This window comes from Prunus avium, chromosome 6 (genome assembly GCF_965620075.1).
Source record: "Prunus avium chromosome 6, drPruAviu1.hap1.1, whole genome shotgun sequence".
NCBI classification, from domain to species: domain Eukaryota; kingdom Viridiplantae; phylum Streptophyta; class Magnoliopsida; order Rosales; family Rosaceae; genus Prunus; species Prunus avium.
Genome location: NC_142289.1, coordinates 24954584 through 24979839, shown reverse-complemented (window position 1 = coordinate 24979839; position 25256 = coordinate 24954584). Strand labels below are relative to the sequence as shown.

Sequence of the window (25256 nt, the reverse complement as noted above, 5' to 3'; positions counted from 1 at the left end):
AGAGATGGAACTGAGAGACACGAAACACCCAAAATCACCATGAAGCAAAAACAAAACTGAACTGCATTGAAGAAAGAAACACTATCAAGAATCAAAAACACACAAACCCACAAATACCAAGAACAAATTTTGGCTTTGAAAAGCACAAAAAAAAAACACCCAACTCTGAAGCAAAATGCTTTTACCTGAGAAGACAGAGAACCCAAGAGAAGAAACCCTAAAACTGAGATTTTGGGACTGAGACTGAAGAGCTGAGAGGTTTTCCACTTTGTCAACTCTCTCTCTCTCTCATTAACTCTCAGTTACTCTCTCTCCTATTTTAACAAACACATACAAACTCCTGCCTATTATATCTTCGTTGAGTCCAAAGTTCTACCATCTCCTCTGTCTGCGGTACCAATCACTACAGTCCCTGCGGTTACACGAACCAGACCGTGTCAAACCTTGTGGGACCCCCTCTGATCGCACGGTCCAGATTCATTTCACTCAGAAGCATTAACTGCTTGCAACTCTCTCTACTCTTTTATCCTTCCAAAGCGCACGCTGAAAGTGCGCTCTGAGTTGTTATGTCATTCCTCGTGTCACCGTAGGCTGTTCCCGTCTGTTTTGACGGTTTTGCCCCTGCCTGAAGTCCTAAATGACAGTTGGGTCCCTTTCGTTGTCAAACTAGAGAGAATGCTGTCGTTTTTGCGTTTTGGTTCGCGTGAAAGGGCCATGGGCAGTATGGTCATTGCAAAGATTTTGTGAAAAGGTGGATTTGTTGCTCTTCCCATGTTATTTGACGGTTTTACCCCTCATTAATTTCTTGAATAATAGTTGTGGCCCTTTCGTTGCCAAACGAGAGAGACAGTTTTTGCGTTTTGTTTTGCGTCAAAGGAACGTGGGCAGTATGGTCTTTCAACAATCCTCGTGCGGGGACCACGTGGGTGAGGTGAGGGTCTCCACACATTAAACCAGCTCGAAATTCAAATCTGTGTCTTATTTTTTTAAGTCAAATCTGTGTCTCTGCGTGGGGGAATGAGAGACTTCTACTGTGACGATTTACTGTTGTTGGCTCTTGAATATTCTTTTCTAAAATAGACATTTAGTTATGGCTCTTCTTCCGTTTTAGTTTTCCAAACATTACATAAATAGATCCTCATTACTACATTTTGGGGTCGTTTGGTACGGTGTATTGTCATGGAGTGGACTAAATTTTGGAATTGTCTTAAATTGACTTGGCCTAAGCTGGATAACATTTGTATTAAGTTTGGTGTCTATTTGAATTTTTTTTTTTTCAAACGTTGGAAGCAATTTATTAAAGCCGAATTGGAATGTTTACATAAGCAGCAAGAGTGTCAAACAACCACTCAGGCCAAAGTTGATCCCATTTAAACTTCCCACCCACACGAGATACATGCGCTGCTACCAAATGAGCAGCTGCATTGCACATGCGATTCACAAAAGTAAAAGATACCTGACCCACATGAGAAGCCAGTAACTTAATATCATGAATAATGCCGTCAATAGTAGTATCCGTCTTCATAGTACCATGTAACATCGCAACAAGATGTTTACAATCTGTCTCCACCATCATTCGAGCAGCTCGAGCCTCCAAACTCGCAGCCACCGCCTCTCTCACTACTTCCGCTTCCGTAGCCAAAGCCGACTGGCAAGGAAAACCCCCCACACCCCCTGACATTTCCATCCAGCCATTACTGTCTCGAGCCACCCATCTGGCTCCACCTCTCATGTGCACTTGCATCCAAGCACCATCACAATTAAATTTCATCCAGCCATCAGCCGGTTCTGTCAAGTCTGGAAGTCACTACAATCCCACTTTGGTGTCTATTTGATTGGACTATAACTAAATTTTTTTAAAATAATTGTTTTTTAAAATAGTTTTTTTTAATATTTAGAAACATGGCATGTGGATTTTTTTTTAAATTTTTTTATAAAACTTTTCTTCACATTTCATTCCTTTCTTATTCCGCAGCTGGCTTCTTTTTCATCTTCTTCTTCTCCATCCTCTCTCCTTCTCCTCTTCTTCTATCTATTATTCAAAAAAAATTCTCTTCTTCCTATTCTATTATGTTTTCTCCTTCTATTTTTTTTCTTGAAAATTTTCTCCTCTCCTCTCTTCTTCCTCTTTTATTTTATTTTGTTTTCTCCTTCTCCTCTTTCTTTTTTTGAAAATTTTCTCTTTTCTCTTCCTCTTCCATTCTCTCTTCTCCTTCTTGGGTGGTTGTAGCTGGTGGTTGTGGTTGTCGTTTGGGTGGTCGGTGGTTGTGGGGACCTTGGGTGGGGTTGGAATTTAACAAGTGTCAAAATCTTATTTATTGTGAGGATGTACTCCTCCTCAATGTCAAGAGTCAAGCCATCCTCATTCCAAAATATACTTGGAAATAAAACTCTATGCATTTACATTTATCTTTACCAATGACTGTTACAGGAACAAACTTGTTTACTAATTTTTTAATACCAGTATATGTGGCACATGACATGGCAACCTATATTATCTTCCATCTCATTTGTTTTAAGGCTTTTTGTCGCCAACATGTGATGCAAGTTTAAAGATATTTCATTACATTTTACGGTAAATCATAATGGCAATTAGTTAATTTACGTTAACTACCTAAACAACAAGGCCATGGTCGGTGAGATGCGAAAAGAGATCTAAAAAAGTTAAGTCCAGAAGTCCTTTCCATATAAGCTCATCCTAAAGAGTTCTTGGTCAAGGAAGAAGTTATTACTGATTTGAAGGCCAATTGATGATGACTAAATTGGGATGCACCGAAGCCCCTATAAATACCAAGCTTTTGGAAGAGAGAAAGGACCCTTGACACAACACACAACTTGTCATTTTACATTCTCTTCAATTCTTGCCCTAAGGGTAGCATAATGTAGTCCATAGCCTAGGTCTTTTTTTTCCTAGTGGCACTCAAAATTCGACAACAGAATGGTTATGCTTCCTCATGAAGCCAACACCAAGCTTTTTAAATCCAAATATATGGGTTTTTCACCCATTCTGATGGATGATGGGATTAAAGAAAAGTTGGTGACCATCATACAGTCCATTGAAGAATACATTGCAGAAGGTATTCGTTCTAACCCTTTGGTTGCAATAAAGAGACACTTGATGATTTGTATATTAATTCATAATTAAAAGCTTGCAACTTCTGTCCTTGCCATCGTCAATTCTGGTGGTCAGAAATCAATCGTTTATCGAACCATGGGTAAACTACTCTACTTGTTAAATTGTTATTTTGATTTAACGAATCATTTTTGAACTTATTCTACACTTTCCAGTTCCTCTATAGGAGACATCTATGTATGATTTTGATGACAATGCTACAATTGAGAAATAATTTTATGATGATGAGGAAGAGATTGTACCAACTAGCATGAGTGTAGAAGTTGAAGATTCAATCCAAATGACTCTCCCTCCACCAGATCAAATTCAGAAAGACCAAACTCGGCTAGTTGCTTCCAAGAAAAGGACTAGAAGTGAGTCTTCATGCCCTATTCTCCATCCACTTTTAAGTAATTTTTTACATGTACTAATATTTGAACTGATTCAGGTTCTGCTGGTACAGAGGCAAATTCAATCGTTGTTCCAGAACCCAAAAAGAAGAAGAAGAAATTGATTAAAGCATCTCGGAGACAATTGAGAATGATGCAGGTTTCTGATAAAGAGGAAGAGCTAACATTCAATACAACCAGACCCGATTCCACTCATGTAATATGCTTTGATGTCTAATGTGAATTAATCTAATTATGAAAACTCCAATTGTGATTCAAGTGAGTTTGTTTGAGTACTCTATTCCTACAAACGCTTCGACTGTTAAAGTGGTCAAGACTGTTGAACCACCTGTTTGGACCTGTTTTTACACAACCAAGTTTAAAATCATATTGGGCCAAATTATGGCTTGGGCTTTAATATTAATCAAATATCCCAGCCAATCTATGGTAATGTGCTTTACCGAAAATCTTAGTTTACCCCATGACTTAACAATTGGGTCAATATGCCCCTGTGCTATTATTTTGGGTCTCAAGTTGCCCTATTTCATCAAATTTCTCAAAAAAAAATTGTTATCTTACTAACGTGGCATAGGCATTTTAGTAATTTTAGCTATTAAAATATTTTAAAATCTAAATTAAATATAAAAAACAGTTATAAATATTTTAAATTTCTTTTTAAAATTCAAACAATTCTCAATTCTATAAATTAGTTAAACACAATTCATCTCAGTTTTATTCAGGTTTTAACTTACAAAATTATGAAAATGTCCACACCACGTCAACGAGTTAACGGTATTACTATTTAAATTGATGGAATGGGCCAATGTGACACACAAAATAACAGGTCAAGGGCATATTAACCCAATTACAAAGTCAAGGGGTAAATTGAGATTTTTAGTAAAGTACAAGGGGCTTATCAATAAATAAGTCTATTATTTATATGATAATTGCCAAAAATAAAAGATATTCCCGGAACTTTGAAGTGAAGGAAATCAATTGAGAAGATTGGTTCTGATTGATCACGATATGATCTTGACTGTAACCTAATAGGAATGTACTTTATCTACGCTAGGGTTACACGCATATAAAAGGAAATGATGCTTCACAGCCAAAACACACAACTTTTCAACAACAAACTCTACACAAAAACCCTAACTCTTTCAGTCGAAGACATGGTTTCATTATTTATTGCTCTGCCAAGCCTTCCTTGGTATCAATTGTCAACTGATTCCATCAGTTGAAGACCATTCTGAGTGCCTCTTGCACTGTTCTATCCATTGTTCTCACATAGTTTTGATCCTCACTTCGTTGATCCTGGATTTTGTCTTGAACCAGAATTGATACTAGGTGGTGTGATCGGTTCATAATTGTATATTATTTCTTACCCTTCTAGCTTATGATTTGGTTATGTTTTTGAGTTAAACTTGTGCTTTTAATCCTTTTTGTGTTTATCTTTCAGTTAATTGAGCTTTAGGTAACAATGATGGCTTTGGAGAACATAATTCATGCAATTCAAGCATGTTAAGGCCTAATTTGGATGAATTGATGAAGAGCTTAAAGACAAATTCATTATGGCTACAGCCCCCTGCCAGTCCAGTTCCGTAGGTCATATTGCAAGCTTTGTTTCAGCAACCTACATAGCTCGGATGAGGCCACATTCTTCATGAAAGTTGCTCCAATTGGTGTGTACTATAACATATCCAAAATTCAGCCCCATTGGATAAATCTGGAGTCCGTTACCTAGCAAACACAGAACCATGCTCAGGATGGATCTTATCAGCGCGGAAAATGAGTTAGCAATTTGTTTCGGCCTTAACTTCTTCCTCCGACCTTGGATTGGCCCAAATAACATATGGCTGGAAAGAAGACATTCTGAACTTCAATTTAGAGTGCTTAAAGTCCTAATTTGATTAAGAGAAGCCCAAGTTGTAAGCCCTTGAAGTTGCTGGTCATGCTGACCTCAGCATGTGCTGGTTGGATGCTTGGTCATGGTGAGCTAGGTATGAGCTATCATTTCTGGTTGGAAGCTTGGTCATGGTGACATGAAGATGAGCTAGGGCTGCTGGTGGGATTTAGTGGTGAAGTGCATCAACCAATTCAAGATTTTCTAATACAAGTGCATCACCCATTTCGGATTTTCTAATACAAGTGCATCAACCATTTCAGATTTTATAATTCAAGTGTTGTATGCATTAGTCTTATTGAATTCTGATTTTCACTTCCCCTAGGCCTATAAATAGGGAAGTTCTCTAAGCTTGTAATAACACCCCAAGGGGGGGAGCTCTCAAACACTTCTCTAGAGCTCCCTTCCCTTCTCTCCCTCAAATTCTCTTAGTTTCATTTTCTAGTTTTCAATTGTAGTAATGAAATATTTGTGCTGAAATTCTCCTTAAGTTTTCCAAGTTCTACTTAATTTTCATTGTTATGTAAATTCTTTTCTTTAGTTTCAAGTTTGATTAGTTTCCAAGTTTCAATTATGATTTTTGTTCTTATTCATTATGCTTATAAGTTAATATGCTAGTTTGAATGATTGATCACCATTTAGGCTTGCATGTTAGCTATCTTGGTTTGAATTAAGAGTAGACACCATACTTTAATTCGAATTGAACTATGAATAGGAAGAGTATGTATGGACATTCGACAACAGGGATTAGATACATGCTTGGTTGTTTAAATTGTTCTTCTATGCTTAATGGGTTCCTAATGCTTAATTTTAGGTTAGACAACAAATGATCAAATTAGGGAATTAGGAACACAAGGTTATGACCACACACCATGGCTTAATCATACATTAGCTAGAATCAATCCGTTAATCTAATTGAACTTGGGAACTTATCTACTTGAGTTAGTTATTTTCTTTCTTCCTTGTTTTATTTATTTCCTTTCTTTTTCATTTCTATTTTGTGTAGGGAAAATGAATTGGATCATTCAATCACCAATCCTCGTGGGATCGACCTCGCACTTACATATGCTATACTACCAAACGGCTCGTGCACTTGCGAGTATCACAAGTTGAGGATGCAGCTGAATCCATTTTGGTACAGCTATATCGACACAACAAGTTTTTGGCGCCGTTGCCGGGGATCGGTAACATTGTTTGATTCTATTTGGCTTTCCTACTTTAATTTTTTTTTTCTTAACTGGACAATTTCAAGTTTTAAAGTTAATGACATTAATGGACAAGTTGTGTTTGTAGTCCAACAGAAAAGGACAATTGCCCAACAAGCAAGAGAACTGGGTTTAAGTCCCAGCTTACACAACTCATTGGTGCTTGTTGCTTTGAAGCATGGAATTGGACATGTGTTGATTTTTCCTTTTCATTTTTAGTTTTTTTTTTTATATTTCGTAATCCTTTAATTCTGTTTCAAGTTTTTTGTGTTCGTTTTAGCAATTTATGATAGCTTAATAAAAATGGAGAGAGATGGCAACCTCAATCATAAGAATGGGGAGTGTGGAGCAGTGGGAGAAGTCGCGACCTCCAAATGCATCATGCTCGACCTAATCGCTTCAAGGGGGAGTATTCCAATCCTTTCTCTTTAGTTGTTTTGTTATTACTTCAGTAATTTTAATTTTCTATTTCTTTTATTAAAAAAAAATTAAAAAAGATTTTTTATATTAGCTGACTCGTGGTAACTCCAGTGAGCGTCTCCGTCAATACAGTGTCTAGGAGTTCTTTAGGCGACACCTTCGGTGTCTAAGAAGTTTGGGTTTTAAGTGGGACCTTTGTGACCCCTCCAACCTTCCCGGATCCCCTGGCTGTGTTTTCTGAGGCCCTTAACTGGTCATCCGTGAGTTGCTTGTATATTCGTGTGTTTTTAAATTAAGTTTTATTTATTTATTTATTTTCTTTGTTTTATTTTCTGTATAGTCTTTGTTTTTGTTTTGTTAAGTTAGTTTATTTATTTATTTACGTGGTATGGTTAGTTAGTTTATTTCTGAGTGTTAAAACACATTTTTATTTCAAACGCTGCATTAAAAACAAAAACAAAACAAAACAAAACAAAACAAAAAAAAAAAAAAACAAAAACAAAAAAAAACTTCTTCTTCTTCTTCTTCTTCTTCATCTTCATCATCATCATGGCTTGCCTCTATTTTCTCTTACTTGCAGAATCTGCAGCAGCTCGACATGGTCCTCATTTTTCCTCTGCAGTGCTTCCACGTGCTGATTGGCACAGTAGAGCCGCTTCTGCAAGTCCGCCACCATAACCTTCAAGGAAGCTATTTCCTCGCTCATTGCGGCACACTCCCGTGTTCTCGCCAGCAATCGCATACCCAAATTGGTAGCCGAGACCGCATGGAGAACAGTTAAATTATTGGACTCCTCCACCGCTGCTTTGTCAGACCTCTGTGCCACATGCAGATGATCTGTCGGTGTGAGCTTGCAGCCAATCATGCCTCCAAGCAGCGCTGCTCTGTTCGGCATTGCCTCAGAAAAGTTCGGTATTACCTCAGCAAAGTTTGAGGCCGTACCGTGATGATATGTGGAGTTTGGGAAGACATGGTTTTGAGGAGCCCTTATCTGCGCATTCGGTGGTGCAAGGGACAGTTCAAGGCTAAGATCATCAAGGTGAGTGCATGAGGATGCCATTGTTTTGTTTTTGGATTTTTTGATGTTTTCTCTAAATTTGCAGGAAGAAATGCGGGGTGCTCTTCTACTTCACCGAGATGAGTTTAAATAGACTTATGCAGATGAGGGAGCCGAAAGCACTTCGGATCTCGAGGGTGCTATCCTGTGCTCTTTTCTCTCGGATCCCTTCATTTCTGGCGCAAATTGCGAGCACGTTTTTTTTTTAAAAGGGAGCATGTCTACACTTTCACTTACTTTTGCCTCCCTGTTTTCTGATGTTTGTGTTTTTGCTTTTTCAGTTTTTATTTTATTTTATTTTATTTTATTTTATTTTCAATTATTTTCTTCTTGTTTGACTGGTTTCTTAATAATGTAGTTGGAAGAAGAGACAAAATTAAAGATGCGTCTTGGACACCTGGTGCAAGAATCCCAACTCTTCTTTTAAATTATTGTTTGAATTGCATGTTTATTTCAGTTTATTTATTTATTTATTTATTTTGTTTTTTATTTAATTAGGTAGTATAATTTAAAACTCATAGGATATTCTTTGAAGGAGCTAAATTTTTGGTAACTCCAGTGAGCAACCGCAGTCTATACAGTGTCTAGGAGTTCTTTAAGGCGACACCTTCGGTGTCTAAGAAGTTAGGGTTTTAAGCGGGACCATTGTGACCCCTCCAACCTTCCCGGAACCCCTGGCTGTGTTTTCTGAGGCCCTTAACTGGTCATCCTTAAGTTTTTCTCTTAAAAGAAGAAGCAGTTATTTGTGTATTTACTTAACTAAAAATAAAAAAAAAAATAATAATAAATCTTGTTTGGGTCTTCGTGTTTTTGTTTGATTGTCGTTCTTTACATTTAGGGTCAATCGTTTCTTTGAGATAGCTAACGTTTTTATTTCCCAATTAAAGAAAAAAAAAACACACATACACTTTAAAATTAAATAATAAATAAAAACTGAAATCATTTCTTCTTGGCGCTCGGTGTCTCGACCATAGGAGCTTTGAGTTTGGCCCTCTGGCTGTCCTCTTCCGGGGCTTCACGCACAGCCTCTTGGGGCTCATCACTTGAGCTCCCAAAGATCGCAATCTTAGCTTGAGCGTAACTACTCTCGCGATCCGCTTGCTTGCGTTTACCCGGTCGGTCTAGGTCCTCCAGTTGCTTTCTCATGTCGCGAGAGTACAACTCTACCATCTTTGATAGATTTTTATTCTCGTCTCGCAATACTTCTAGCTGGTGTCGATTCACCTCCACAATCCTTGACCTCTCCCTTTTCAAGCTTTTTATAGCACTCTGACAGTCTTCAACCAAACTTCGCTCCGCCGCCAACTGAGCTTTAAGCACCTCTACCTCATGGGACTTCGCAAGTAGGCGATGACCCAAACTTGCGACACATGCTGTACTCTGCACGCTCAGTGCCAGGGCATCACTCGTGACCCGGTTGTCATCCCTTGTCCCGAACACACGTATATCTTTGGGAGTCACTAAATTTCTGCAAACTCCAATGGCAACATCGTTGTCCAGGAGTATTGAGTCATTGACAGTCACAGGCCCCCGTGCGGAGGCAAAGTAGGGCATCCATACTGGTGCTACTGCTTGGCCTCGTGTCTGAGTCGGTGGAGCTAGGTTGAGATCTAACGAAAAGGGGTAGGAAGAAGCCATTTGATTTCTCACTTTTTTTTTCTTTTTCTTGCTTCTTTTCTCTTTTGTGTTTCTGAGTTTGTGTGTTTTTTGTTTTTTTATTTTTTTCCCTTCTTTTTCCTTCTTATAGATGTAGTCTTTGACAAACAAACCCTAGCCGTTGCAGCGTCTAAGCGTTTTCTGAATATCCAGCGTTCCTCGAGTCCCACAACCTTCTCACTTTCCAACCGTTTCCAACACATTTGTCACGACTTGCTTGTCTGAACGGACACGTTCAGCAAAGTTGTCGCGCCTTTCCATGAGCCCGTAATTTTCGCTTGTGGATCTGCGGCGCCTCTATGCGTCGACACGTGGCTCCTGCTTTCTGCCCGTGACTATCCATGAAACGACATCATGGACCACATTCCCTCTTTTTAGAAATCCCGCTTTGCGCTCATAATTCACGTTTTATCTTTTTAAGAAAAAAATTAAATTTAAACGTGTGGGCTTCAGATTTCATGTTGGGTCGGGTTTTACCGTTGTTGGGTTAATTTCATTTTGGGTTGGGCTTTCAATTGTTTGGGTTTCAGTTTGTGTAAGACTATCTGTTAGGGCTTACTGTTTTGAGTGTTTTACTGTTTCGTGTTTTTTTATTTTTTTATTTTATTTTATTTTATTTGATTGTTTGTTTTGTAATTTTTATTTTGTAATTGTTTTATTTTATTTTTGTATGTTTTGTGATTTTTATTTGCTTTAATACCCTTCATTTGTTGTTATGACATTGGTTGTGGCTAATTTTTAAACATTGAGGACAATGTTCATTTCTAGGTTTGGGGGTATTGGAGTTTAGCAAGTAAATTTGGTTTTTCTTAAAATTTAAAAAAATAATAATTGAAAAAAAAAATTTTTATTTATTTTTTTGCTTGTTTTTATTTTAAGTATTGTTTTGTTTTGTTTTTGTTTTGAGTCACTTTCCGAACACTTATGATGAGATAGTGATAAATGTTTGCATGACTTAAATAAAAATTGGATTTCATTTTATTTTAGTGTTTTTTTTTCTTTATTAAAAAATAAAAAAAAAATTTGGCATTGTTCTAGCATGATATGTTTGAAACCTTCTTTACACTTGCCATTTGTTTCATAATTTTCCAATTAAAGGATTTGCATGACCCAAAGAATTGTATCAAGCACAAATTAGACTTATATAACCATATAAAGTGAGCTTTTGAGCCTTGTACTTCAATTCATGAGTGTTATATACATACTCTTATTTTCTTGTCATCAAAGTTGTTGTTTGATCTCATTATTTATTGATTTGGTTGAACACTTAAAAGTCATTCATTCTTATGCAATTTGACTTCACGACATTTAAGAAGTGATATTAAGGCCCTCTTTGGATCGTTTGTGCCTTTCAAGCTAACCTTATGCATGCTTAAGCATGATTTTCCATTGTTAACCATTTTGAGCCTACATGTAAACCTTTTCTTTCATTTAACCAATTATATTTCCTCGCCTTAGCCTGAAAAACAAATATTTACCTTTCTAAAGAACTCATGAGCTTTAATTGGGATGTGTTTTTCATACTAAGTTTGGGAATTTCGAAGAAAAAAAAAAATCACACAATTGGTGAAAGAAAAGAGAAAAGTTGTGATTAAGTGGTGGTTGAATGAAATTTCATTTTTGGGCCTTCAAAATAAATTGGTGGTTGTTCAGGAAAGGAGTGAATCAATGTAAATGAAGGGTATAAGGAGTTTTGATCAGGTAAAAGAAAAAAATCTAATCGTGATGATTCGAAGTCTTGTAAACAATTATTTTAGGCTCTTGCATTGCGAGTTCCTTGGACTTTGTATTATCCATATCCTTCATTTCTTACTCACCTTACACCCTTGGCCCCATTACAACCCATGTTAAAGACCTAAATTGATCTTAAATGTCATGTGGTTGAATTGCATTCATTTTTCTACTTTTAAGTGTTTGACATCCTTCTTGAGATCATATTAATGCAAGTTCTTCATATTTCTATTGCGAGTTAAGTCCCTTATGGTTTAACTCTATTCTCATGTTTATAACTGAGTGTGCATTATAGCCCTCTTCTGAGTGATTCATTTGTGAGAGGACAACTTTGGTGAGATTTGAAGTTGAACTTATGCTTTGTATGATTTTTGAAATTGTGTGAAAACTAAGATTGGGGAATTTGTTGCATTTGGCTATCACACTACTACACTTTGAGCATATTGTGTTTAGAACTTTGCCGCTTTGTAAATAATGTCTAAAAATTGAGCTTTTATTGTTAAAACGTTTAAGTCATGTGCATGAGTAATTTCTCTTCAGAAAATGTTCGGAAAAATTGTTTTAAGTTCTTTGTGTTTTTGTGTTTGTTTTTGTTTTTGGTTTTGCTTAAGGACTAACAATCTTTAAGTTTTCTAATTACTTTGTTTTACAGAGTCAGTAAAACGTTTGTGGGTATCGTATCTGTTAAACCCTCAGGAGACACAACTCCTCCTACTAGGGATGCCTAGAGGTTTAAAGGCTTGTTGCATATGCTAAATGCAATCGAGTTACCTACGAAAGTGGTTTAGTTAACTTCTAGTTTTGTTTTTAACTTTGTTTTGTGTTGTTTTGCTCGAGGACTAGCAAAATCTAGGTTTGGGGGTATTTGATCGGTTCATAATTGTATATTATTTCTTACCCTTCTAGCTTATGATTTGGTTATGTTTTTGAGTTAAACTTGTGCTTTTAATCCTTTTTGTGTTTATCTTTCAGTTAATTGAGCTTTAGGTAACAATGATGGCTTTGGAGAACATAATTCATGCAATTCAAGCATGTTAAGGCCTAATTTGGATGAATTGATGAAGAGCTTAAAGACAAATTCATTATGGCTACAGCCCCCTGCCAGTCCAGTTCCGTAGGTCATATTGCAAGCTTTGTTTCAGCAACCTACATAGCTCGGATGAGGCCACATTCTTCATGAAAGTTGCTCCAATTGGTGTGTACTATAACATATCCAAAATTCAGCCCCATTGGATAAATCTGGAGTCCGTTACCTAGCAAACACAGAACCATGCTCAGGATGGATCTTATCAGCGCGGAAAATGAGTTAGCAATTTGTTTCGGCCTTAACTTCTTCCTCCGACCTTGGATTGGCCCAAATAACATATGGCTGGAAAGAAGACATTCTGAACTTCAATTTAGAGTGCTTAAAGTCCTAATTTGATTAAGAGAAGCCCAAGTTGTAAGCCCTTGAAGTTGCTGGTCATGCTGACCTCAGCATGTGCTGGTTGGATGCTTGGTCATGGTGAGCTAGGTATGAGCTATCATTTCTGGTTGGAAGCTTGGTCATGGTGACATGAAGATGAGCTAGGGCTGCTGGTGGGATTTAGTGGTGAAGTGCATCAACCAATTCAAGATTTTCTAATACAAGTGCATCACCCATTTCGGATTTTCTAATACAAGTGCATCAACCATTTCAGATTTTATAATTCAAGTGTTGTATGCATTAGTCTTATTGAATTCTGATTTTCACTTCCCCTAGGCCTATAAATAGGGAAGTTCTCTAAGCTTGTAATAACACCCCAAGGGGGGGAGCTCTCAAACACTTCTCTAGAGCTCCCTTCCCTTCTCTCCCTCAAATTCTCTTAGTTTCATTTTCTAGTTTTCAATTGTAGTAATGAAATATTTGTGCTGAAATTCTCCTTAAGTTTTCCAAGTTCTACTTAATTTTCATTGTTATGTAAATTCTTTTCTTTAGTTTCAAGTTTGATTAGTTTCCAAGTTTCAATTATGATTTTTGTTCTTATTCATTATGCTTATAAGTTAATATGCTAGTTTGAATGATTGATCACCATTTAGGCTTGCATGTTAGCTATCTTGGTTTGAATTAAGAGTAGACACCATACTTTAATTCGAATTGAACTATGAATAGGAAGAGTATGTATGGACATTCGACAACAGGGATTAGATACATGCTTGGTTGTTTAAATTGTTCTTCTATGCTTAATGGGTTCCTAATGCTTAATTTTAGGTTAGACAACAAATAATCAAATTAGGGAATTAGGAACACAAGGTTATGACCACACACCATGGCTTAATCATACATTAGCTAGAATCAATCCGTTAATCTAATTGAACTTGGGAACTTATCTACTTGAGTTAGTTATTTTCTTTCTTCCTTGTTTTATTTATTTCCTTTCTTTTTCATTTCTATTTTGTGTAGGGAAAATGAATTGGATCATTCAATCACCAATCCTCGTGGGATCGACCTCGCACTTACATATGCTATACTACCAAACGGCTCGTGCACTTGCGAGTATCACAAGTTGAGGATGCAGCTGAATCCATTTTGGTACAGCTATATCGACACAACATGGTGGCAACTTGTAGTTCTAGTCAATCTGTTTATTTGATTTCATTTGTTTTCACTATTTTATTTACTTTATTTCCCTTTCCATTTGTATTAGAGAAATTATGAAGTCCTCATTTGTCTTGAGGCATAGAAAAGAAACTTATTGATTTAGTTTACCATTTCAATTCACAATCGTTTGATTAAAGTCATTTACTTCGTGCACAAGTTTTCTTATTTATTTATATTTATTTATATTAATGTATATTAGAATTGGTTAATTGCTAATAGTGGCACACTCATACTACACCAATAGCATAGTCAGATGCATCACACATTAATTCAAAAGGTAATAACCAATCTGGTGCAACAATAATGGGGGCAGAGGTTAGCTCATGTTTAAGAGTTTCAAAAGCTTGTAAGCAATCATCGTCAAGGTTAAAAACAACATCTTTAGCAAACAGATTACACAAGGGGCGAGTTATTTTAGAGAAATCTTTAATAAAACACCTATAAAAACCATCATGCCCTAGGAAACTCCTTACTCCTTTTACTAAAGTAGGTTGAGGTAGATTTACTATGAGATCAATTTTAGCTTTATCTACCTCAATACCCTTACTAGAGACAACATGACCAAGCACAATACCTTGCTTTACTATGAAGTGGCACTTCTCCCAATTTAAGATCAGATTAGTGTCTTGGCATCTTTCAAGCACTAAAGAGAGACGGTGAAGACAATTATCAAATGAATTACCAAAAACTGAAAAATCATCCATGAATACCTCAATAAATTTCTCAACCATATCTGAAAAGATGGCCGTCATGCATGTTTGGAAGGTGGCAGGTGCATTGCACAAGCCAAAAAGGCATCCTCATATATGCAAACACACGATATGGGCACGTGAATGTGGTATTCTCTTGGTCTTCTAGAGTAATTGAAATCTGATTATACCATGAGTAACCATCAAAAAAACAATAATGTGAGTGACCAGATAATCTCTCAAGCATTTTTTTTAAAATGAAAAGTAAGGGAAAGTGATAGTTTCCAGTGAGCGAATTCAACTTCCTATAATCACTGCACATACGCTCAAAAACTTGATGTAGATTTTTCGAACACCTGAAAAAGAGTATCCAAAAATCACAAATTAAATTACTCGCAAATGCACGAATCAACAATTAAACGAACCCATAAGGACTGATAAAAACAACTTAATTAATTAAATCGCACTAAACCCAATTAAACGAACAATTAATTGATTTGAGTGATGAATTAAATAAAACTTAAATTGCAAGAAATAAAAGAAAGAAAAATTAAACACACCGAAAAAAATAGGTTTAAAAGAAAAAATGATGAAGATCTAAGGTTATGAATCCACCAATGATAATCCTATTTCCTTTTCTTAGAGCCAATTACTATCCAAGTATGATGCCAATGTTAAAGGTTATTCTTTATCAAGTATGAAGTAAGCCTGTCAAGGTCATAAATTGTGTACCCTTATATTCAATTCTACCCTGTCAAGGTGTTAAAATTTAACATGCAAGAACCCGTTAAGATAAGAAGAATTCAATCAACCAAGTAGGACTAGTGGATGACGTTTCTCCCTTAGCTATCTACTCTTCTTAATCTTAGTTCCAATAAACCTTTGCCTCCCTCAGGGCACTTTGGATTTAACTTTTTCTCAAACACTTCATTGAATGAAAGACTAATCTTGTATTGATGTGCGATTGATTACATCGCTTTTTTGAATAGAAACTACTTGCAAAACATCGAAAGTAACTTTTCTTCGTTTGAAGTGGAGAGGGCTCAGTCGCCTTCTTGGAACTGAGTTAGTGAGCAGAAGCTTCATGGGTAGTACCTTCGGAGGTGATAAGTATTCCATTGTCTTGGAACATCTTTTCCCTCCATGGTATCAAGTATATAATTTCCTCTGTCGCCAAATTGGTTAATCATGTAGGGGCCTTCCCAACGAGGTTTCATCTTCTTTGATCATTGTCATTGCGCGGTAACAAAGGCCTTTCTAAGCACAAGGTCGTCATATTGGAATTGTATTATCTTGGATTTTTTGTTGTAGTAAGATTCCAATTGCTGTTAACAAGCTGCAACTTCGACAATGGCATTTTCGTGCTCTTCTTCGAGTAGGTCAAGGTTGACCTTCATCTGCTCTAAATTCTAGTCAATGATGCCCACCTCAATGCTCATGGAGGTGACACTGATATGAGGAGGAATGCTCGCCTTTGTTTCGTAAGCCAAATAAAATGGGGTTTCGCTAGTTGATCTCCTTTTGGTAGTGCGATAAGCCCACAGAACTCTTGGCAACTCATCTACCCATTTTCCCTCTAGGCCCTCCAATCTTTTCTTTAGGCTGTCTAGCATTATCTTGTTGGATGTCTTTGCTTGGCCATTGCCTTGCGGATATCTTAGAGTAGACAAGTGTTGATTGATGCCATAATTCGCGAAGAATCCTGTGATCTACTTTCCAATGAACTGTGACCGATTGACCAGCGACTGCGGGCAGCCAAACTGGCAGATGATGTTCTTCCAAACAAATCGCTCCACATCAACTTCTTTAGAGGATAGAGCTTCGACCTCGATTCATTTAGTAAAATAGTCGGTGGTGATGATCATCATGTCTTTCTTGGCAGGTGCTGGCAGCATGAGACTCATTAAGTCTATTGCCCATTGCATGAATGCTCATGGCCTATTCTGCGGATGGTACACTTCAGCAGGTAGGCTAGGAACCAACTTGTACCATTAGCATTAATCACATCTTTTAACATACTCCATAGACTCGTGGCGCATGGTAGGCCAAACGTAACCCATGCTTAAAGCTTTATGACCGAGTAACCAGCCCTAGAGTGGTTGTAGCATCTTAATTTAGGGAGATATTCCCATCTTAAATCAAATATTATCTACCTAATTCTTATTTAATTAGGATGATTATTTGACCTAGGGAATTTCCCTTTTCCACATGTCACCCGCTCATTGGTCGCCGAAATATTTGCTCCCATAGCTAACGTGTCACGAAAAGTAGTACATTAATCAGTAACTTGAACACTTGTAATGCTATTTGCATTGCCCTTAATGTAGAATGATTTGATATCTCATGATCCACAAAAGCTAAACACCCCAATTCTTGATCTAGTAACAAAGGGTGATTATGTTGCTCAAGTCGAATAAAGTTATGCAACACAAAGCATGCATTTACAATCCTAATTCGTGTTTTGATGTTGAAAAATGAAAGGGTACGCAATATGCTCTATTTGTTTTTTAACAACCCGAATGACTTTTCAATTACATTCCCTGCAATTGAATTACACAAGTTAAATAACTCTTTGTAATTTTTAGGACAATTGTTTCCAGTCCATTCATTTAAGTGATATCTAGTTCGTCGGTAAGGTGCTAAAAAATAAGGTCCATTAACGTATCATGCATCCGCAAGATAATGCTTATCTACAATAGAAAAAGTTTTAAAGAAAAGTTTTGGCTATTGTAGTTTTAAAGATAATACTTATCTGCAATATGATTACATTAATTAAAAGATAATAACTTGAAACAAATTATCTCTGGCTAAAGCATCTTGCAAAACACGAGCATCAGAAGAAGAATAATTCTATCTTATAGAGGGTGATTATTCTTGGGTAGGGTTTGTGAAGAATAATTCCCTATTGATGGTAATTAATCTTTTCCTTAAATGTGATGACAGGATAATATTAAGACCATCTCCAACCATTGGGGTGGAAACCCAAATTTTCAGTTTTAAGTCCAAAATTCTTCTCCAACCCATGTATTTTGGGGGATGGAAATTTGAGAAAGGTGAAGTTTATGGTGGAATTCCAGTCCAAGTTTTGCCTGAACTGGTATTTTATGTGGCGCCCGAAGCTTTGTTTACGCCATCTCTAACCATGGGAGGCAAAACCCAAAATTTGGAATTTTTAGCCCAAAACCTTCTCCAATCCATGTATTTGGAGGGGGGGAAATTTGAGTTGATTGAAAAATGGGGCAGAATTTGGCCCCAGATTCCAATCCAGGCATAATTTTTGTGGGGCCCAATTCGCAGCAAACAAGGGCCACGTGGGGCCTCATTTGAAACAAATGATGGGTTGTTGCCCATTACCCCAAGTCGCTGGCTGCATGTCAAAGCCTAGGCAACTTAAAAATTGCACTTCAATGGCTGCATTTCAAATGGGCTTCTTTCAATATTTTTTTTTCTCAAACCTAAAGGCGAGAAATCAATGACTGATATTATATTTTGGCTGGATCAACGGGAAAAAAAATAATCCAAAAGCTAAAATTTAAATCCAAAGGTAAAAATAAGTAAATATATTATTCTAAGTTGGATGCAACCTCAAAACATATCCTAAACTCTATAAATACCCATCAATTTGTTAATAAAATAATTATGTTTGTGAAATTTCAAAAAATTTATGTCAAAATGTTCAAAAAAATAAATCATGGAGTAATATGCAAAAATTAACAATTTAATTTTTAAACAATTTAATAAAGTTGCAGACTCAAATTATGAGTCCGCAAGGTTGGAGAAAAAAACAGTTTGAGTCCTAAAAATACATGAATAGTTGTATTTTGGAGGGTGAAATTTTGGTTTGAGTCCTCTAGGGTTGGAGATGGCCTTAGAAGCCTATGTGAAGAGGAAAAAGAGTTGGGCCCCGCGTGACAACAAAGCTATCTGGCCAGCAGTTTTTTTGTGCAACAGCTGGCAGCTTTAGTGAAGGGAGTCTTTGGAATCCAACAGCTGAATTTCAAAAGCTGTGTTTTTTATTTTATTTTATAATGCAATGGCTATATCCACATCAACGATCAGGATTAATTTTAGGCAATCTGAACGGTAAAATTTCATATCCAACGGTTCAAATTTAAATCAAACGGTCAAAATAATATTTATAATTAATCTAAATCAGATCCAACCCCAAAACTTATTCCAAACTCTATAAATAGCCATTCATTTGGTAAATAATCCACCAAAAATCAATTTTTTTCCTTTCTCCCTTTGTTATATTTTTTCATTCTACTTTCGTTCTTGTTGAGAATGGCCCCAAAACCCCAAAGAGGTCTGAATTGGAAACCACAAGCATGGTCTAAAATATCGATGATATCAGAAATATCGGTAGTCCAAAAACACGAAAATTTCAATGGAAATATCGGGATATTATCGATATCGATAAAAATTGAATAAAAACCACGGAAATTTTAAGAAAAACTTGGAAATTTTTATTGAAACTTTGCAAGATGTTTATTTAGTCAATTATCTATTAGTTTATCACAAAAAATTGGAAGGAAATGCATTGCATGATGGATTTAACTGATTTAAGTTGATTATATAGCGAACTGGCAAACACTGTGAGGGCTCGTTTGGTACACCGTATTAGACTTTGGATAGGAGTAAATAGTCCATGTCATGTGTTTGGTGTCAACTTGTATTATTTAATTACCTAACTATTTTATACGGGTTGAGCTTTTAATACTCTCCTTACCTGACTAACTAATACAACCCACACACTCCGGTTTAGATAATACACGCTTAATTATACGGCTAGAGAAAAAGAACACGCGTTCTACAAGAAAAATCAGACGCTCTTTTCATCTTCTTCTCCCTAGGGTTCTTCTCTGCTATCTTCTCTACAGGTTATTCTCTTCACTCTTCTTCAGGTATTCATCTCTCACTTATCTCTCTCTTTTTCATACTCTCTCCAATATGCTTCTTCTCTCTTCTTTATATATTTCATCTTTTATTAAATTTTTGTGGAAATTAGGTTATGAATTATTTCGTTGTCAAAGATAACAATTGAAAAGAATGATATATTATATATAGAGAGAGAGAATTTGTTTTGTTTTGTTTGTTGTTTAAGAATATATAGCCCTTACAGAAGGTGTGAAGCCGTCAAATGGGTTCTTTCCAGCTTTTGAACTAGCTAAGAGTTCTCTAGCAGTTTTGATATATGACGCCAAACCCCCTGGATAGCTTGAATTAGGATAAAATAAACAATTGAAAAAGGTTAACACTGAAAAGATAAGATAACAATTGAAAAGAATGAAAAGAATTTTTGTGGAAAAAGGTGTATATACACCTTAGCCAGTTCAAAAATTATTTATTCTTAAAGCTTGAACTGGCTAAGGTGTTATCAATTGTAATATATCAAAGATAACAATTGATAACAATTGCTTTATTTTGTGGAAATCCGCCACCTCTTGTAGTTATCTTTGTCAAAGATAACAATTGAAAAGAATGATATAATATATATTATAAATTTTTGAACAGATTGTTGATTCTAGTTAGGTTTATGCAAGCGAGATGTTATTTTGTAGTCTTCTGTCATGTACAGACTTCTACTTATTATTATATTATTTCAATTTTACATCTTGTGTAATTATATTGCTAAACATCTAATTAATGTTACTTTTACTAAAAAAATTTCCTTTTTATTATGCCTAGATATGGATGAAAGAAAGATTGTGGCATACTTTATTACTAGATTGTGGTTCTTGCATATCATGGCTTTGTGCATGATGTGGTTCATGACAAACTACAATTTGGAACAACGGTGCCAACAACGGAATGCCATTAGGAGTCAAAGGTTTTTTAGGATTGCAACTCGGTCAAATTATTTAGATAGCATTATAGGAATTGATGACATACAATGTGTGAACCAAATTAGGATGGATAGGAGAACTTTTCATTATTTATGTCAATTGGTTCGTGATGATGGGAGAGTGAGAACAAATGGTTCAGTAACCATAGAAGAGCAAGTGTGTATGTTTTTACATACACTCGCGCATCATGTGAAGAATCGTACAATGAGTAGTAGATTTAAGCGATCGGGGGAGACTATTAGTAGGTACTTCAATTCAATCTTGGATGGAGTGTTAAGATTACAAGGTAGACTTTTGAAGGTGCCGGAACCCATCCCTGATAATTGCACTAATAATAGATGGAGATGGTTTAAGGTACTGTGAAATTAAATTAAGATTGGTCAATTTTATTATTATATTTATATTTTAAGTTTCTAAGGTACCCTTTTTTTTAAAATTGCGTAGAAATGCTTGGGGGCATTGGATGGGACTTACATTAGGGTTCGTGTCCCTGAACAAGATAAACCAAGATATCGAACACGAATGGGGGAGGTTGCAACCAATGTATTGGGAGTTTGTACTCCTGACATGAAATTTATATTTGTTTTCCTTGGTTGGGAAGGATCTGCATCTGATTCTAGGGTGTTACGAGATGCAATTAGTAGACCAACAGGATTAAGAGTTCCTACAGGTAAAATTAGATTATTGTGTTTCATTATGGTAATATTAAGCTTCATTAAATTTTTTAGAATAATATAATATTTGTTTAATTGTTAGGATGTTATTATCTTGTGGATGGTGGGTACACAAATGGTCAAGGATATCTGGCTCCTTATAGGGGTACAAGATATCATTTATCTGAATGGAGGAATAGAAGGGCACCTAATAATCATGAAGAGTATTTCAATATGAAGCATGCTGCTGCAAGAAATGTGATTGAAAGGTGTTTTGGACTTCTTAAGATGCGTTGGGGTATCTTGCGAAGTCCAACATTTTTCCCAATTGAGACACAATGTAAAATAATTACAGCTTGTTGCCTATTACATAATCTTATTCGTGGCGAGATGGCTATTGATCCATTGGAGAATGAATTGAATGGTACTGAAAATGGGGAAACTAACCAAGATGGTGATGTACTCAGCACTATTGAACCTTCAGATCAATGGACTGCATGGAGGAATAATTTGGCTATGCAAATGTATGATGAGTGGAATAGGAACAGACATTAAGTTGTAGTTGAATTCATATAATTTATTTATATTTTTTTGTAGTAGACTCTTTGGATGTGTTTGTAATAGACTATTTGTTTTGATAAGTAGAAGTTATTTTATTTGATCTTCCAACTTTTTTTTCTTAATTATATATATGCAAATTATATTGTCTATATTGGCTATAGGAATGGAGAATGGACAGTCTAGTCAATCAAAAGGAAGTAGAAGGGTGTGGAAAGCACATGAGGAAGAAGCATTATTGACCATACTTGAGGATGTAGTCAACCGTGGTTTACGATGTGATAATGGTTCCTTTAAATATGGAACAATGACCCAAATTGAAAAATCATTGGCTGAGAAATTTCCCAATACTGATTTAAGGGTAGTCCCACATATTGAGTCCAAGATGAGATTTTGGAAAAAATTGTATGGGATAATATTTGACATGATTAACAAAAGTGGTTTTGCTTAGAATGATTCTTTGAAATGCATTCAGGTTGATAGTGATGAAGCATGGAACACTTATGTGCAGGTTAGTACATCTGTTAAGTAATTTGTAATTCTTATATTTGTTATACTTATAGTTTTATTTATAATTTTTTTCATTTTGATGCAGCATAATAAGGATGCTGATGGTTAGAGGGGGAAACAATGTCTAATATATGATAGGTTGAAGAATATATTTGGGAAGGACCGAGCAACTGGTAGAGGGTCTGCAACTCCCACTGAAATGATGAATGAGCTTGTGCATAACATTGATGTCAATGATAATGATGAGGAAGTTGAAGTTGAACAAGATCATTCTGCCTCTTTGCCAATATCAAATCAACAAAACTCAGCTAGCTCAAGCAGTCGAAACTGCAAACGAAATGCAGATACTGATATTCAAAAGGAAATGGCTAAAGCATTTGGTGAGATGATTTGAGTCAGTTGACCAATTGAAAACTATAACAAATAGTTTGGTGAAAGGATCAGAACCAAGACCTGACATTGCTGCTGAATTGGCAAAGATGGACTTGTCTATTAATGACCAAATTAAGGCACTGCGGCTAATTTTGGAGAAAGCAAGTGATGAGAGAACATTCCTGACATTGGATGGTGCTATGAGAAAAGCATTTGTTCTTCTCTTACTTGGGCAAGGGAGCTGTGATTAACTCTTTGATGTAGTTTAGTTTATGAATAATTTTTCCTTTTGCTCTTATCACCTTAGTATGTGATTACTTTGAATTATACATTATTTGGTACTGTTTTTATGAGATATTACAATTATGATAATGGGTTATATGAAAAAAAATATATTGGCAAAACAATTGAAAAACAAATCTTGTCATATGAATCTTACCCAAAAAAAAAAATTGTGTCATTTGAATTTCAATTTCCACTTAAATTATCAAAGAATTTTTTGAAAAAATAGTCTGATCTGATGTTATCCGGAACAGCATCAAACACAGTATAACTGAGTCAGACTATTTATCCGGAACAACACCAAACGCCTTATAATATTATGGATAAACAGTCAGTACTCTCCGGAACAGATTAATACTATCCGACAGAAATTAGTCAGTACAGTCCGACGTACCAAACGAGCCCTGAGTGTAGAAAATATGTAGTAATTAATGAAATATGACTACAACTAATTAGTTAGGTGAGTGGTTGAATGGTGGGGTAAGTGATGTAAGTTGAAACGTGGTGAGTAGTTCAAAAGTAGAAACTTGAAAAGGAATGGTCAAAAGAATTCAAAACAATTGGTTTCTTGCAAAAAGAATTCAAAACAAAACCATGTATATATATATAAATATTTTAGCATATTTTCACAAACACGTAAGTGATATGGTGGTTAAGGTGTTAAAGGAGTAAAATGGGAGGGGTTCAAATCCCCTTGGTGTTTTTTTTAATATAAAAATTTATCCTAGATAATAAATATTAGCTTGTAAACATTTTAAAGACGTTATAAATATTACACGCCGAAAATATAATCACAAACACATCCGCAACTGAGTTGGATAAGGCACATGGCTGGTTCATAAAGGGAGAGGTTCGAATCCCTCTATGCGCAACAAGGAGACTTTTCAACATTTATCAGGTATTTTTTGGGTTTCATATCGCGATATTATTACGTGAATATCGCCGATAATATCGATATTTAATTCATTGACCACAAGAAGATGAGGCATTGTGCAAAGGGTGGGTTTCTATCTCTGAAGATGGGGTTATTGCCAAGGTACGATCATCGCAAGTTATTGCTTCTCGGTTCAAGATCATGAACGAACAATATTCTCTATGGAAGGCATGTATGACAAAGGTCAATGCAAGGCATGTGGGTGGCTCCAATCTTGAAGATGTGGTGAGTACCCATTTTTTTCAATGCTTAAATTTATAATTCTAATTCTTTTTAATTATTAACTTGATTTTTTATTAACGACCTATGTGAATCTCCCACATGGAACGACCTATGTGAATCTCCCACATAACTTGATTTTTTATTTTATTTCATGGGTAGGATATGAATGCAAAAACATTTTTCTTGAATGATAATAAACCTTCGAATAGGCTTTTCAAGTTGTGTCATGCTTGGCAAATCTTAAAAGATTGCCCAAAATGGAACGACCTATGTGAATCTCCCACACAAACATTCAAAGATTCTTTTCATAGTGGCAATATAGTCAATTTGGAGGAAGATGAGGATGATGTGGTCATACCCACTCCAAGGCCGTTGGGAAGAGATAAACAGAAGGATGAAAAAAAGAAAGGGAAAGGTGTTGAAGGTTATCTAAACCAAAGTGGAAAGTTCTTGTTTGAATTGGTTCAACAAGGAAATGAGGATAAGATGCGAAAGTTAGAGCTCCTATAAAAGCAACATGTCTATCAAATCCAACAAGATAAGGAGGCCAATTAACAGAGGATAATGTCCATGGACCTATCCAAATTTACTCTAAGAAAGAAGAAGTACTGGGGGAATAAGCAAAATGACATTTTTCAGGCCCAGATGAATACAATTTCCCCCTACAATCCAGAAGACAACTTTGGAGACTATTATCCAAGTCCTCCACATAGTGGTTATTAATTTATGTTTATTTGTAATTTTTGTTTATCTTTATTTATAATTATCGTTTATCTTTATTTCTAATTGTTGCTGATCTTTATTTATAATTGTCGTTTACCTTTATTTATAATTGTTTATTTATCTTTATTTATAATTATTGTTTATCTTTATTTATAATTGTTGTTTATTTTTATTTATAATTATCGTTTATCTTTATTTATGATTGTTGTTTATTTTTCTATGATTAGTCTTTTTTAAAAATTCAATGATAAACCAAATAATTCATTAAAATCACACAACCACTTTTATAATTTAAACACACTTTCATAATTTAAACACACTTACATAATTTAAACACACAACATAATTCAAACACACAAAATAATTCAAACACA

General features: G+C 35.7%; 2 protein-coding genes across 2 annotated transcripts; both read left to right on the top strand.

Annotated features, from left to right (window-relative positions):
• The first annotated feature begins 19066 nt into the window (after positions 1–19066).
• Positions 19067–24669, top strand: LOC148293896 (uncharacterized). Its single transcript, XM_088254638.1, has 3 exons — positions 19067–19101; positions 23973–24162; positions 24319–24669. The coding sequence occupies exons 1-3, from the start codon at positions 19067–19069 to the stop codon at positions 24667–24669; spliced, it is 576 nt and encodes a 191-aa protein (XP_088110764.1).
• On the top strand, positions 20473–22743 carry LOC148293897 (protein ANTAGONIST OF LIKE HETEROCHROMATIN PROTEIN 1-like). The gene is made up of 6 exons (XM_088255623.1): positions 20473–20982; positions 21073–21298; positions 21385–21735; positions 22004–22200; positions 22315–22350; positions 22459–22743. The coding sequence occupies exons 1-6, from the start codon at positions 20473–20475 to the stop codon at positions 22741–22743; spliced, it is 1605 nt and encodes a 534-aa protein (XP_088111749.1).
• Positions 24670–25256: the final 587 nt, after the last annotated feature.